The sequence below is a fragment of the Zosterops lateralis genome (genome assembly GCF_965231275.1).
Source record: "Zosterops lateralis genome assembly, chromosome: 6".
Lineage (NCBI taxonomy): Eukaryota > Metazoa > Chordata > Aves > Passeriformes > Zosteropidae > Zosterops > Zosterops lateralis.
Genome location: NC_139761.1, coordinates 44,004,693 through 44,021,735, shown reverse-complemented (window position 1 = coordinate 44,021,735; position 17,043 = coordinate 44,004,693). Strand labels below are relative to the sequence as shown.

Genomic DNA, 17,043 nt, shown 5'->3' with positions numbered 1-17,043 from the left:
AGCTGGTTTTTTGCTGGACAACCTGCAATGGCACTGGAGGACTTTGATCATAAGTTCTTGGAAATGAAAGCCATTCTTTCTAGTTTGAATGATCTGTCTGTAAAATGAAAACAGGGAATTATCTTCTTTATTTCAGTTTTCATTCTTACTTGTCCTTCATGTCTTACAGATCCCTGTCCTGCTCTGGAACAGGCTCTTTTTAAAGGTATTTTAATTTTCTATATACAAAAAGAGACAAACTTTCCCCCCTACATGTACAAAAAATTTGATACTATAAATTCCCAAATCACTCTATAACTTGTTGGCAACATTCTGATGGAAGTTGCATTTTCAGCGTTCATCCTTCATTTTAGACCAGAACTATAATAAACGGAAATATGAAAGCAAAGATTAGAAAACTGCTCGAGTGATGGAAAGGCACCATTAAGAAGAAGATAATACAAAAGTGTGAGCTCACAAGTGTGCCAAGAAGAACCCTTGGCTAATGGAAACTGACTTCAATAGCTCTGTAAGCTTGTAACAGCTGAGAAGCTGCTTTCAGTGTCTCCTACTTCACTGAATTTTCCATTTCGACATGGCTGGTTGCATTTCCTCCTTTGATTTATCTGTAGAGGATACCAGCCCATTTCCTCCTTTGATTTATCTGTAGACGAGAGACTTACAGTTCTTTCATACCAATGGCTGGAAAGCACTGTGGACAAACATTACTTCACTGCCTTTTTTGCACCGAGCAGCAGAGTCAGCACAACTTACAAAAGCCAGTCAACAGCAACAAGCAAACTGATGTCCTGGGTAGGGAGACCCACTGCAGTCAGGATCAGCAGCATAGTGACAAGTCCTGCACTGGGAATGCTGGCAGCTCCAACGCTTGCAAGGGTGGCTGTCAAACTGCAAAAACAAAAACCAAATGGGAGTAGCAGGAAGAGAACACACACTTTATTTGAATACTCGTGACCATTAGGAAGGTCATGTTTTTAATGTGTTCTTCCCATAAAACACAACTATATGATAAATCAAGGTAAGGTCAGGTCATATTTTTCACTCTTGTGTTTCTCTAGAAATATTTATTAGGGGAGGCCAGATCTATGGTGTTTGTTCTAGGAGTTGTAAGAGGGTTGTCTGTAAGTTAGTTATGACATTCAAATCTGTGTTGTGGTGTTTTCTAAACTTGATAAACTCATCCAGGGTTTTGAATCCTGAGTTTTGACTATCCAGACATGTCAAAGTTTGGTGACTATAGGTTGAATTTTCAGGGTGATTCATTTCTGTTTATTTATATTACCTGAAGACTGAATTGTGAGGTAAGGGTTGAGAGAAAGCAGTTATTATTAAAAACACAGAAGAATAAAAGTCTGGTATCCAAAACTCCCAAAATACAAGCTAGTGGCGTACCAAACCTGGATACAAATCACCCTAGATGAAAAAGCAAAATTGATCTGATTGTTTCATAAATCCAAAACTGTGTTTGGTTTTGCCTCTTATATTTTGATGAAGATCAATAGAGTGAATGTCTGAGCTTCAAAGGTTTGTAGAAATACAACACAGATCATAACAAACATCAACATCATTGGGCAGTCCTATAAAGAATGGAAAATAAATTTGTCAGAGAGCAAGTCAAGGGAAGAAAAACAGGGAAGAGAAGAAGAGAGAGAGAAGCAGAGAGAGAGGGAGAGGAGGAGGGTAAATAAAAAGAAAATCAGGTGAGAGGGACCAGTTTGATTAATATTTATGCCTCAATATATGCTATACATAAGATGGGAAACTACTATAGTGTCTGTACACATGCTGAAAGCCTTAACACATCCCAGGTGTTAGAGAGACAGAAAATGGAGGGAGGCTCTGTCTCAGTGGGGACTTTATCTGGAAGCCAGTCAGGGCAGAGAAAAGTTCCACAATTGGGCTGCCCAGGTAAAAATGCCCAGGAAATGGGGCTGTGGGTGGATGGAGCCTTAGCACATAAAAGCAGTGAACTGTGTCACAGCAGGTGCCATTGTCTCTGGGTTTCTTGGAGGGACTGGGGGCTCACCCCACCACTCACACCCAACAAATCTGAAAGTGCTTCCAATACAGAAATAGGAGAGAACATACTCCACAGGAAATACTTGCCCATTAGTCCCAGAACTCATCTGTGAGGATGTTAGCCCAATTTAGAGCTGCCAGATGCTGTCTGGCTGGGTCTGACCCAGGCTGCAGTGTGTTTGTCAGGTGTCTGGGTTAGAGTGCAGCCTGGCTTATTAAACACCCAGATAGGTCCAGCAGGTGTGCAGGCAGGATGCTCTGTTCTGCTGTCAGGCTTTGCATGTGATGCCAGATCCTCAGGCACTTCCAGCCTAAACTGGTAAGGGATTCCTTCCAAGCTCTGTGAGGAAATGCTCCTGCCCGCCTCCCCGCAGCAGTGCTTTCAGACCTGGAGGGGAATGTCCAGAACTAAACAGAACCTGTCTTAGCCACTAAGATCACCCTTTCCCAAAGAACACAGAAAATCAGAGGAATTAAATGACCAGTGTGAAGTAACTAAGGCTGGTAAAAGGGTAATTAAGACTTTATGAGGTTATATCTGAGTCATTTGAAGATTCTCAGTATCACAAAGTGCATATACCAGACAAAACCTAATAACCTTTTCTTCATTTGTATTATCATCTCAAGAGATAGCTTTTATCATATTGCTGTTGCAAAAATGCATGAAGAGGAAAACCAGTGGTTTTATAAATTGACCATAGTTGCTGCTTGCTTTGTAAATGTCAGTCACAAAGCTGGATGCACCATCCTCAAAATTGTGAGATCAGCAAGAGGCAATTGATCAATCCCTCAGAGGAAAAGAAGATGAGTAACTGAGGTTCAAGCCTACCAAATCTCCTAGACAACAGCAGATTCCTGATTTGAATTTCCCTGGTCTCAATTTAGTTTAATATGTGGCATCTCTGAAATGACTGTTTTCGGTTTTAGGAACAAATATGGATCATGCAGGTTTAGCATCTGCCTTCATTAGAAGCAGCCCTGAAAACCTTTTACAAACATGGCTTTACTATTTCAGGAGTCAGGGCAGGAAGTAAAGGAATGGAAAATGTAGGACCAGTATAGCTGGGTAAGAAACATAGAATTAGACATCCCTCTGCAGGAGTTTCTTTAGAGAGCTAAAAAGGTTTAATAAAAGAAAACTGTGTGGGTGAAAATGACAGGAAGAAGACAAACTTGGTAGCCTTCCCTTGTGGTTTCCATTTTAACTATTCAAAATGTTAGACCTGCTGTCTTCATAAAGTTAAAACTCCCTTACAGTAAACAATCTTCAATCACTCTTATCCCTTTTTAATGGATAATTCTTTTGTCCTTACAGATGCTCAGCTTTCTTCTGGATAAGACAATTTGATATCAAAAGACTACAGTTAATATTTGCTGGGTTAAAGATAAAAGGTCTGGGAGTATCCAGACTGTGCCACAGACAATCTCACCCTCAGGATGGGCTACTCTCAGTTCATTATTTTTTTCCTGTTCACCAAAGTAATGGAAAAGGTTCAGGCTAATATAAACACATAGAAAGATCTTTTAGGTACACTTTTTTCTGCTAGAGTATATAAACAAATATGTTCTAGAAAGTTAATGGCCCATACATGAGTTTTCGCATACTCCTAAACTAAAAAAAAAAAAAAAAAAAAAAAAAAAAAAAGCATTTCATTAGACAGATAATGCCTTATATTACAATTGACATTGTTTTGTGTACTGGTTTTGGCTGGAGTAGAGTTAATTTCCTTCACAGTGGCTGGTATGGGGCTGTGTATGATTTGTGCTGAACACAGGGTTGGTAATACAGAGATGTTTTTGTTATTGCTGAGCAGGGCTCACACAGAGCCAAGGCCTTTTCTGCTTTCCATGTTGCCATGCTGGGGAGGAGGCTGGGGGTGCATGGAAGGCTGGGAGGTGACACAGCTGGGACAGGTGAGCCCAAGTGACCAAAGGGATATTCCACACCACATGATATGTTATCAGTGCATAAAGCATGAGGAAGAAGGAGAAAAGGGGAGTTTGGAGTGATGTCCTTTGTCTTCCCAAGTGACTGTCACACATGGTGGGGCCCTCCTTTCTTGGGGATGGCTGAGCACCTGCCCACCCATGGGAGGCAGTGAATTAACTCCTTGGTTTGCTTTGCTTGTGTGCACTGCTTCTGCTTTCCTTGTTGAGCTATTGCTACCTCAGCCCATGAGTTTCCTTTTACCCTTGTGACTGTCTCCCTGATCCTGCACGTGAGGGAGTGAGCAAGTAGCTGTGTGGGGTTTGGTGTCTGCCTGGGGTTAAAGCATGACAATTGTCAACTGCAGAAGTATAAAACACCACCAGAGTACACTAAGGCTGCAAATGATAGAAAACAGATCACCAGAGAATCAAGACTTAAATGTAAAACATTCATTTATGTATCATCATTAGAAATCCATGGATTTCACACTAAATCCAACTGAGACGACTCAGCTGCTGAGAAGCCATCCAACCCAAAGCATTCAATTCACATTTTACAGTCTGTAGAAACAAAGGGCTCTTTTGAACTGACCTCACAGTAACTATCTGGCCTCCATCCAGGTCAATTCCATTCATCTGTGCTATGAAGATGGCAGCCACAGCTTCATAAAGGGCAGTTCCATCCATATTAATAGTTGCTCCCACAGGAAGAACGAACCTTGTTACACGCTTATCAATGCCAAGATTTTCTTCAAGACACCGGAATGTCACGGGTAATGTTCCAGCACTAGGGACAGAAAGCAAAAAACATAAAGACATAATTAAAATAAATATACCACATACACATAACAGAGCAAAAATCAGAAATTCTAATACCATTGTTTACATTTTCTATTTCCACTTTCTGCTGTGATTTAAGCCTTTTTTAGACAATTTTTTAATTAGGCCTATGTTTAGCTAGAAGTGGAATTGAGGCCAAGACATCAACGTGACTTGATGTAGGATGAGAGTTTGAGAGTGTCTGGATGAATTTTTCAGACCCATTGCACATGGTGCAACAGACCCAGAGTCTGCTGCATGAGACTGTCAAACTGCCTCCCTCCCTGGGGGAAGTACCAGGGCATTCCCACCTGGCCTGAACATATAGTAATCCATTGTATTCTATGTTTTTTGAGGGACCTTCACCACCAAGAAGACCTGATGGACAGCATTAATGGGATGCTGGTGGGACCCACAGAGTGGTGATATTTTCTTTAATCTGCCACCCTGTTTCTGTCTTCCCACCTCTTTTCTATTTCTCTCTCTTCCTTCCCTTCTCTCTCTCTCTCTCTCTCTCTCTCATATTTACCATTTAATAAAATCCATACTATTGACTTTGGCATATGGTCTCGTTTAACCCTTAATTTGAGAAGGGGCATTTCTAACAATTTTAAGAACTGGACTGTAACACTGATACACAGACCTCTGAGTGTGATAAACAGACCTCTGAGTGTAGGGACAAATTTTAAATTTCTTTGATTGTGGATTTGCTCTAAATGAAGAAATTGGTATGGCATTAAGGACTGAAAAAGCCAGGCAAAAAATACAACAATGTTGTTCCCTGACATTGGAGAACAGGAAGAAAGGATGTGAAACACAGAAGGAGGATAAGAAAAGATGCAAAAGACGGCTGGAAGAGAACAGCTCTTTGCACAGACACACAGTGCCTTGCTTCTGTGGGAATATTTCAGGTCATTACATTCACTTGCTCAAAATAAAACACTGTTGAAGTGGAAACTCAAACACTTCAATGAACAAAAGCCTTAGGTAAATTGTAATTTATGAAAACTCTTGGCTAGACTAGATCTCCTATAATCCAACATTATTTATCACAGAGCCACAGAATTACTGAGCTTGGAGTGTATCTCTGGCAGTCACTCACCCTGACTACCTTGCTCAAGGCTTGAGCAGCCAGGGCAGGTTTCCCACATTTCCCAGGACTGTGCCCAGACAGGCTTAGTGGATCTCCAGAGATGGAGACTCCACAACTCCTCTGGGTAACCTGTGCCAGCATTCATGCACTGTCACAGTAAATCACAGCAAAAAGAGTTTTCTTGTGCTCAGATGGTACTTCCTGTGTTTCAGCTTGTGCCCACTCCCTCTCCTCCAGCCACTGGGCACCACTGAGAATGGGCATCACTTCATCTTCTCAGCATGTCCCACCAGATATTTATGCACATCAGTGAGGTCCCCCAGAAACTTGTCCATCAAAGGAGAAGCTGTTCAGCAGAGTGGTTTGAGTTGACCCAAAGAGACAGATGAATTACAGTTCTTTCAAGGCATTCTTCAAATCGAGACTGCTCAGTTTTCTGGTGGTCCATTTTGAACCAGGGTTTTTCTTTTCCTCTTTTTAATTAAAATGGAAGACTAAATTTTCTTCAGAAATAAAACATTTATTAAAGGAAAACACTTTAAAATATGGTATTTAACTGAAAAACATTTTCAGCTCAAGATCTACTGGCTACCCCAATGCAAAACACCAATTTCTGAATTATTAAAATTTATTATTGAAAGCTGTGTTACTTACTGACTTTTCTGAGTCTGTTCTGTGCATCAACAACTCTAAAATGCTCAGCATTTCACTGAAGTCCAATTATTTTGCCAAAACTGATTAAAATACAAACTGAGAATTCTTTTTCTTTTCTTTTATGAAACCTAGCAATGCTTTTTTTTTTTTTTTTTTTTTTTTTTTTTTTTTTTTTTCTTGAATGCAATGAGACTTGTCTTAACATGTTCTTAAAATAAATAGAATTATCGTTTTTCCTAGTTGAGGAAACAAGCACAGAATTAACACAATTTGCACAAGGGATTAGGCAAATGGCAGAAAAATAGGTGTCCCAGATGTCTGCAGGTGGCTATACAGCCTCTCCAGAGAATCCTGAAGGCAAGTGGTACATTGATTTATTTAAACACAGTTGTATTAAAAATAGTTTTCATTCAATAGCATAAAATGATTTTGCAAGTGAAGGTTAGAACAGCAGATGTACCATCTGCTAAAAAATAAAAAACACTGGTATTTCTCAGGTGTACCTGGAAGCTGTGCCTAGTGCTGTGATCCATGCCTGGAAAATCCCAGCAAGGAATGAAAATGGGCTTTTCCTTGTTATCACAAAGTAGAGCAGAGGCAGGAAGATCCCTCCATGGATGACAAGACCCACAATCACAGTGACCATGTACATGCCAAGTTGTCTAGCAACTACTTCTAAGTCCTTGATTGCAATGATTTTTCCACAGATGAGGCAAGCAATACCCAACGGGGAATACCTGGAGAAAGAAAACAAGCATAGACAGAACTGATCTTGGCAGAGCAGTCATAAAACAGCCAAACAAAATACAGACTGGAGAAGAGTAGGGAGCTCTCAGGCTCAATACTGAGGTACACATCAAGAATTGATGGAAATTCAAGGGATAGTTTTCACATATTTTTTAAAAATAATGGCCATCTCCAGCAAATTCCCCATCTACCTCATTTTCCATCCTATCAAATGGAATATGCCTTTCCTGAATAGTTTTCAATCCTGAAATAATATTGTACAAGGATCTGATGATGTTACACAGGCTTGTATCATTATAAAGAATGGTGTAAATTTGTTCTTAAAACTTAACTTTTACAACCCATTGTTTATCTGGTTTCAGGAGGTTGCATTATTTACTTCAGTTAAACTATTTGTTGAAATGAACTGTTTATATCTTGAAGGCTGAAAATGTTTCCATTATGTTCTTTCAATAATTCAGACAAATGCTTTTTAATTTATGGATTCTTCATTAATTATGTGGTTTTGTTACTTACAGTAGGGCTTTTTTTTCCTCAATCATTAAAACAATACAAAGACATTCAGAATAAAAGTGCTTCCTGGTTTCTGTTAGAATATCTCATGGTTTCTCAAGCAATGTGCCCAAGGCCTGGAAAGCCTTCAATCACTTCAAATGCAAGGCCAGCTGTTATACCAGTTATCATAAAATGCCACGTTTCAACGAACTTGACAAAATACAGTTCTTATAGAGAGTTACATGGTGTCAGAGCCAGATGTCTGTTTTGTTTTATGCGTCTGTAGCAATACCATGCTCCTGAGAGTCTGTAGGTGCCATGGGAGTTACAGATGTCTGTGCTGAGAAATCATAAAACAAAAGCTAACTCTGCATAAGGAACAGCATTTTTCTTTATAAACACACACTAAAACCCCCTTGCTTCTGGCCTCAACAAATCTTTAAAAATTCTAAACAGAGATGAATAAAAGGAATTCCCAACATCAATTTCCTTTTTTCATGAGAAGAGAAATAAAAAGCACATCAATAAAAATAAATATTTACAGTGAATTTCCTGAAACTTGAAAGATTTCCTGCTGTTGCAACACTGACTACTAGAGAATGTTTATATTGTAGGCAAGGTATTATGTCTTGGGTCTACCAAATGGTGCTAAGTAAGAGTAAATTCTAGCTCCTGGAGGGTAATGGGAATATAGCCACCATCTCTCTATTGAGTGGAGACTGAGAAATATTGAAAGCTTTGTGAATAAAAACAACTTTGGTTTTATGCAGCAAGATCATCTACAGAAAAGCAGAAGCATAACAGGAATGCAAGGTCATTGCCTCAAGTTCTTTCTGTCATTCTGCACATTTCCACACTGTTGTTGCTGTCTGCATCACTCTTGCCTAACAGTGTCCCTCTGAAACACTGAGGGTGCTGAGGACTCGTGGTTCAGGCACCCTGCTGCCTTTCCTGTACTCTGTGTTCATGGAGCCCTAGAGAAGGGGGCAGCCTTGTAACACAAGAAATCCCTCCCAGGGACACCAGGGAATCCCAGGCAGCAATGAGCCAAGATGCACGTGTTACATTGGAGTGGCTATTTCTGCTCTCAAAGACCCAGGAAACACAGCAGCACAATGCCAAACATAGCAATGCATTTTTATATTCTGGAAAACTGGCTTTATGTGAGATAGCCATGCTTGACAAACAAATGGCTCTGGGGAACCACTCAGAAGAAACACTAATAAAAAAAATAAATAAATTCCCCTTTTAGAAGTGTAAACAAGGGCTCAGACTTAATTGAGTAAATTCACCTCCTTAAAGGCAAGTCAGGCCCCATTATTACAAACAGGTACACTTCAAACACAGAGCAGATATCTTCCAGTACCCCATTGCAGCGAGGTTGTAAGACACATTCTGCAGAAACTATGAGTGAAAGGGTTACACATCACTGAAAACTACTGGAATTTTATTTGATGATTAAGTATTTTTACCAAAGAAGACTGTGAATAAGGTGTATCTACAGTATTTTTTTTTTCTTTGTAATTATATCTCCTAGGTAATACCCTGGGATTATGCTAACCTCCTAGGAAGATTGGGATGTTCTTATGTGGGCCATTCTTGCTTGCTTAGGTGTTCTCTTTTATAATGAATTTCCATAGTCAATGTAGCATTTGAAGGCCTTTGCTGTTACATGCACGTGTTGTATTTCAGCACACAAAGAACGGAATCTCTTCAGAAATGTTTCAAACTGGGTCCTAGATAATCCTCACCAAATAGAAATAAGGCTGCTGTGGTTCTAATATACCTGTCAAGACTTTAGAAAGTCAACTATTTAATTACACTGTTTTCTAAAAAACTGACATCACTATATTAAGGTTTTATAAGGGCTGTTTAAAAATTACTTTTTTGTTCTGTGAGTTAGAACTACAAACTTACCACATGATCATGGTTACTAACTTCATTACAATCTCATTCAGGATGTTGAAGAAATCCACCATCATCTTGGCCTGTTCTCCCATTTTCCCCATAGCAATGCCAAAAGCAATAAAGAATCCTATCAAACCTATTGGGAAAAATTGCAAGACAAAAAGAAGGCTTTTAGGAAATTTTTGCACCTAGTCAATGTCTTGATGCTACCTGCAAATCCAGATTTTACAGAAGCATAGAATCACAGGTTAGGTAAATTTGGAAGGGATCACACTGGGTCATTTGGTCCAACCTTCCTGCTCAAGCAGGGCCATCCTAGAGCACATTGCTCAGGATTTCAGAACTATAGTGTATTACATGTCTTGGGGCTTTTTAATATATACTCATGTTTAACTACCATGCTGAAATCAAGAAAATCTTTGATTCTTCAATGTTTTACTAAATTCCAATTTCACAGCCCAATTATGGTTTTGTTGGGTTTTTTGGTCCTGTATTGATCAGATCATCAAAAAATACATAAACAGTAATCTTCTCAGTGCCATTCAGCTTTTAGAAACCTCTCTAGCCCTGGCAAATGGGGAAGGTAACATAGTGCTGCACTGCAACTCTGCTGTTAGAAGAGTTGCTAGAAACCAAAAGGAATTTTCTCAGGCTTTAAAAAAGTGCTTTGACAGACTAATCAGTCCTGGAGTGCAGGGAAAGGCAAAAGTAGCCCTAGAACTTTTGTAAGCCAGGAGTATTCCCATTAAATAAAGAAGGTAGAGGTGAGAGAAGAAGGTGGGTATTGCACTTAACCACAGAATTCCCAATAAGCAGATTAACCCCACTGAAAAGGCAATCAGTGGATATAAAATCATAGCATCCAATATGGGTAACATTTTGTTCCTAAATGTAAATGCTAAGGTGTGAATATCTGGAGTATTGGACTATCAGTGTGAAAAAACTGATGAATCCGTCATGGATTACTTTGGAGCTGTTTCTTCAGTGCTAACCTTTTGCATCCAGAAATTTTCAGTGCCCAGAATTGGATTATTAACTGATACTGAGAGATGGTTTGAATCTTCAGCCATTCTTTGAGGCTAAATTTTCAGTCATGACATGAGTCCAGTATTTAACAAATGTGTAAACTCATCTGGGAAATTCCTATGGAAGAAACTTATTGGGACACAAATACATTCAAGATAAGGGAATATGAGCTGCCAATACCCTGGGAAAAGACAGGCTGTCCCATATCCTCACACTAGGTTTAGCAACAAGATTTTTTTTTCTTCTTTTTTTAATCCAATTTCCTGGATACAAAGTCATTCTTTAGAACCAAGCTATCTTTGTTGAGTCAGTTGAATAGGGAAGCGAAGCATATGCCTGTGTGCTGCAGAGCATAGAGAAATGATGAAAAGCTTTTCAAAGACCAAGTTACTTCCTGGAATTCAGAATCTGCATTAGAAAATGTTAATAGGTAGTTTTGTTCATTAATTCTAAATGAGCTGTTATGTTAGCCATGAGTGTCAGATTGGTTCCTATGTGCAGGAATTCCCCTGGCTTGTACAGCTTATCCAAACTGGATGGCAATTCCCACAACATTTTCATTTCTTCATTCAAAATCAAAACCACACCAAACCAACCCAAAAAACTCAAGAACATTTGGGAGTCATTGGTCAAAACACCACAGCAAATCCCTGAACTAAACTATGTCTTTCTTTTCTGTAGAAACTGTATTCAGCCTTCTAGATCTTTTCTTTTCAGTGACAGAGCCTGCACAAAACAAGCCCAACAGTAAATGTAATGCATCTCTCATGTCAGAACAGCTGTTTCATTTTAATGCATAAGCAGAAGTCCGGGAGAGAAAAAAGCAGGTGAGAGTTTTGGCATTGGCAATAAGCTGCTGCCTCATGCCTGGCACAAAATGCCAACTTGCAGCTCTGAAAGTGGCTCCTCTGCCCACAGATGCTGAAAGGAAAAAGAGCTATGAAGGCAGGCAGGATACAGAGCTCTTGTAGAGCAGGCTGCTTCACAGAAAAACAAGAGCAGCTTATAGATGCTATCATCTCCCTTATATCTAAGCAAAGCAGCCAACCATCTCACCAACAGCTCAGGAAGGTCTGTAGACTCAGCAGCCACTGTGCCAGCAAGAGCTGTTCAGCAGCCATAAGAGGCCATTTGCCCTTCAAAGGTTATGGCCTAGTGGTGAGAGAAAGCAGGGGATTGATACCCCAACATACTGTCCCACTTTGAGGACAACAGCTACAGACAGAGAGGTGTCAGCCTCAGCCTTGTGGACATGCTGTCACAGAGCATCTCAGAGCGTTGGTGTGAGGCTGCAAATTGAGAGCTAATCTGTGACTGACTTCACCCACATGCAGAAAGCAAGGAGTTGAAGGAGGAGCACTCCTCTCTGAGCTGACAAAACAGGGACTCTAGACACAGAAGAGAAAATAGAAGTGGTGTGAAAGCTGTTTGTTTCTCATGTGCCCCCATCCCAGTTGCTTCAGGAAAGGGTGGGAGATAGGCAACGTTTTCCTACCACCTCCACTTGCCGGCTTGTCCAGACAAGATGGCATGATGGCATTTGCAGCTGGTAAAGGTCAGCAGCCAAGATGAAAGGAGGAGGGAGTTGTGACTCAGAAATGTGTCAAGCCTTTCTGGGATTTTTCTTGGGTGGTGTGGTTCACACTCCACCTCTCACTTCAGGCTCTGCCTCAAGCCAAATTAGTTCAGCACACCCAAGACACCTACTGGAAACAACCTAGCTCAGATCCATCAGGGGGTGTGTGAAGCACTGGCTCTTGGAGCTCTCTCCTGTACTGTTTTGCCAATATACATTAGTATTAGCCTAGGTCAGCTTCTTCTAGGATGAAAGGATATTTTGGGTACCTCCTACATGCTTTGCCACTGTACTCCTCCAATTCATAACCACAAAGCTGCCAATCCAGAACAATTCACTTGCTGATTTCTGTGATATCTCAGAGACCAATGGACAGCCAGTAGGTGATAACCTTTGGTGATTATACGGAGAGACTAAATGTGCACTGAAGACCAGATCAGACAACAGCGACTACCTAGCCACAGCAAAAAGCTGTGACATACAGATGATGTACATATTTGACAGGCAGAAAATTTTCTTACCCAGTACATTCATGCCATCCTTAAATTCAAGTCCCTTCTTAATGACCATTTGGGCTTCAGGTGGTGCTGTCTCATTCACCATAGCAATAGCAGAATCAGTGACATTAGGTGGCTCTTCAACAGGTAGTGGTACTAGCACTCTCTTGGTGACAGTTTGGATCTGAAGGCAATAAAATGGCAGAATGAGAATGGAAATAGACTGAATGCATCCACAGGGTAGATAAGAAAGTCTTCACTTGAAAATCCAGGGAACTATATTTTTAAAGGATGGGACATGCATTCCATAGCCTCTTAACCCTTCTTCCAAAACTAAGTCTATTTTTCAACAGTTTCAAGTGCTACAAAGTACTGGCGGTCTTCCTCATGACTGAAGCGTGAAAAGTATGGCAAATGCATGTCTTTTATCACTACAGTTAAACATTTTACAGATGGTTAGTCCCTTTGGCCAGGCAGTTCACAAAGGGTGCTTCCCAGACTCTGTGTTACAGGTTGATACCATTTGTTTAGTACCAAAAGCCGAGTGCCTTAAGATCAGTCATGGCAGCAGCTCTGCAGTAAGGCTTGTTATTCAGCATGGTCTGTCCAGCTCAAGTCATCCCAGTTTGATGGCTAACTTGAATCAAAAAATTCAGGACATTTCCAGCACTTCTCTTACAACTTTTAAGCTCTTGACTGCAAGACCTCGAAATGGAATATATGCAGTCCCCTGAGCTGTCTAATTAAAAGGTTGTGGAGGATTGGAGGATAGATAACAGAAAAATTATCAATGCTGCCAAATACAAATCTGACCACCTAAGGAGAAAAAAAAAAAAAAAAAAAAAAAAAAAAAAAAAAAAAAAAAAAAAAAAAAAATCGACTTCTGAATGCATTTGGACCCCTTCTGGCACATGAAACACAGGGTAAAGGAAAAGCTGGGAAAGAGTGGTAGAAGTAGGCTTGAGGTTACAGCTAGGAAAAAAGGGAGGAAGGAGTGAAAAAAGAGAGATCTGTGATTTGCTGCTTTTAGAAGGGATGTTTTCCTCCCACTTCACATCTTGATTCTTTTTCTGCCTCTTCATGGTCCTGGGACAGGCAAAATAGTTTGGACGTTATGACTGGCTTGCCATGTTTTCCCACCTGCTCCCTACTCCCCTTGCTCCTAGAAACATGTAGCAAGGTAACAGAAACCGTGCATTAGCTTTTCAAAGAACATTTGCATCTCTTTCTTGTTGACATGGACATTGTAGTACTATGGATGATGATCCAGATTTGATGCATATGGTTTAAAGACTTATGGTTTTAAAATACCTTACATCTCTCCTTCTAAAACCTGCTGCCTAAATCTGGAGAGGGGGATATAGACAGAAAACCTACATACCTTTGCATGAGAAACTCTTCAATTGTCCTGAAACTACCTAACATTCTTGCATGCCTACTATTTTTCAGAGTTAAATTTTATCTGAGGGATGTTGTCAAAACAGTGCTTTTTTTTGTGTGAGGTATTCAGAATGTAAGAACTGAGTAATGGAAATGAAACTTAAAATATTAGACTTTTCACCCTCAAAATTCCACTACAGTCACTTAAGTCAAAGGTCCTCAGCAGTCCTTTGCACAAGGCCACAGTCTCTAAAATGCTGAGTCTGACATAAAGCTTAGATTCTGACCACATCTGAGACTAGAAAATGTCGATTTTCTAGTTTAAATGTCAATTTACAGATGGTCCCATAGTTTTTCTGCTGAAACAGCAATTTTGATTATCAATTTAAACTTTCTTGTAGACCATGCTAAAATTCAGGAGAGACTGAAATCTCCTGATAGCCCATGGACCAGATTGCAAATGAACAGTTCCAAATCTGCACAGGAATCTCCTCATTGTGTTTCACCTCGTGGTGATGGAACATACAAAAACCTCCCCCTACACTGCTCAGCACCACTCCTGTGCATCCTTCAGAACCACTCTTTGCAGGATTACTGCAAAACATTTCTTCCTCCTAAGGTTACCTGGAAACTCTGAGTGTCTATGGAGACTGCAAAATGTAGGACAGAAAATGTATGCTGACACCATTAAAGCAGGTAATTTTCCTCCTAAAGAGAGAGAAAAGTGACTCCTTACAGAGGAATTAAAGGCTAACAGAAGCAGAAGTTCCATCTAGTCACACTTCACAAATGAAATGTGGCTTTGTGACAGAGGTTTTCACTGGAAATTAGTCTGGAATCTACTAAAGTCAAACACTAAAAAGCCAAAAAGCTCTTTTTTGAAATTAAATTTAAAAATAAACAGTAAAATTGGTGATCTACAACTAGTGAAGTAACCCAAACTTTGGTATGACTCACACTGAAAAAAATAATACTAATGTTTTTTAAAAACTCTCTCCGACACAGGTAGCGTAATTCTTTTTTCTGATTTTTTTTGTCCCTTTGTCAAGATATTTGACTACTTTCAACTGATAAGAAATTGAATTTTGCTCTCTTCCACAGTTCAAATGAGGGAGAAGAAGAAAAAACCATAAGCACCCTGCTTTCCCTCACTCAATTTTGCAAAAATACATTTCGCATTACATGTGATGTTTAGCCACCAACAGTTTGACCACATGACTGACATTCCCATGGTGATTTGGGAATATTGAGAATGTTCTTTCTCTAAATCCCCAAGGATTATATGTTTTTATGTGGAAGTCCATATAAAAAGTGAAGCAATCTGAGCCTTTTTGGCAGTTTAGGTCACACTCCATCCTTCCACTCTCCCATGGCCTCTTCTCCCTTCCCCCTCTTCTCCTTACTTTTTTCTTTGGCTCTAACCACAGCACCAGCTATCACACTATTTCACATAGGAACAGTTAAGAACAGGTTTGGCAGCAAATCCTGTTTTATTTAAAAAAAATCCCCATCTCCAAAAAAACCCAGTCTGCATTACTTTCAAACAATTCAGTTGGAGGGAAATTTACATACAAGAAATATGCTTGAGCTTATTTTACCTCTTAAAGTCATGCTGTTTTGATTAAGCACTGGTGAAAAGCTTTCAGACAAAATTATTTCCTTACAGAGCAAGCAACACATTGTGCAAGCATCCTTCCTTCCCAGCATGCTCCAAAGCTGGTGAAATGGAGCCACCTGTAGGTGGGTCAGCCCTTTGGATCTATTATCCCCGCCTCATCTGGACTCTAACACAGCAATAGAGGTTATGGGAGGTTGGATTTTGGGGTACATTTTTGGCAACGAGCTGGAATGATGATTGTCCATGTGTTCCAAACAGGGCATTGCAGAACCATCATCTCTGTAACTAACAGCCAAGTTAAAATTCAACCTGGATGAAAAACCAAGTCAGCATTCATGACCACAGATACTGTATGAAAAGCATGGAGAAAATTAAAGTTTACTTAATAAGAGAATTAAAATAAACTTCCTTTTAAAATTTAAACAATAACTACAACATAAACCAAAGCAGCTATAAATAATGTTTTCATTTACCTGCTCAAGACTTCAGACCTCTATCCCTCTTTAAATCATCATTTATCTGATTAACTCAAACAATGGCATTAACTCTACAGAAAACCCTGACAAGTAAAAGATGTAAAGAGTATTACTAAGGAGAAGAAGGACTTACCTGCTGAAAGCATGCTTGAACCAGATTTTCAGGGAACAAGTTTCGGATCAAATCCAAGAAGGCATCCAGACTAGATACTTCATCATTTTTCTTCCCTTGGCCAAGCTGTTTCTTGAGTTTTGGATTCCCTGGATGGATGGCTAAAACCAGAATCACACCCAGCACAGCAGCAATAATAGTGGTGGACATGTAGTAGACCATGGCTCTTGTCCCCAGGCGGCCACTTGCTTTAGCATCTAATCCAGACAGTCCTGCAGGTGTTTAAGATACAAACAAATACATCGACACTCAATATCCAATTCAAGAATTATAAACAAAATCCTTCATAATTTTCAAAGTTTAATGACTACCTATGGGTGCCTACTTTCATCCCAGTGATATTCACACCATGAGACAGATTACTGATGCTTCTCCCTCTAGTTCTTATGTGTGCAGTGTCTACTGCTAATAATTTGAAGAGAAGAATTTAAAACTCCATCTAATTGCAGAGGAAACACTGAAAAATAGAGAAGATCTCTACCATCTTTTGCCCTTGACTTCTGCAAACTGGTCATGGTCTGGCTGACACCATGCTTGAGGCTAGGCTCACTAGTGTCATGCCATTTTATTTGCAAGGTCAAACCCAGAAATTAGATCAAACAGCATATTAAGAAGTTTCTGGTGGTAGTGAGTG

General features: G+C 39.9%; 1 protein-coding gene across 1 annotated transcript in view; it reads right to left on the bottom strand.

Moving 5' to 3' along the window:
* SLC1A2 (solute carrier family 1 member 2) overlaps positions 1-17,043 on the bottom strand; it is a 79,767-nt gene that overhangs the window by 9,131 nt on the left and 53,593 nt on the right. The window contains exons 4-9 of the mRNA XM_083862575.1: positions 16,371-16,621; positions 12,788-12,947; positions 9,674-9,800; positions 7,018-7,251; positions 4,541-4,735; positions 754-888 (exon numbers count right to left, since the gene is read on the bottom strand). Of these exons, the coding sequence (XP_083718701.1) occupies positions 754-888; positions 4,541-4,735; positions 7,018-7,251; positions 9,674-9,800; positions 12,788-12,947; positions 16,371-16,621 (1,102 nt within the window). The remainder of the gene's footprint in view (positions 1-753; positions 889-4,540; positions 4,736-7,017; positions 7,252-9,673; positions 9,801-12,787; positions 12,948-16,370; positions 16,622-17,043) is intronic.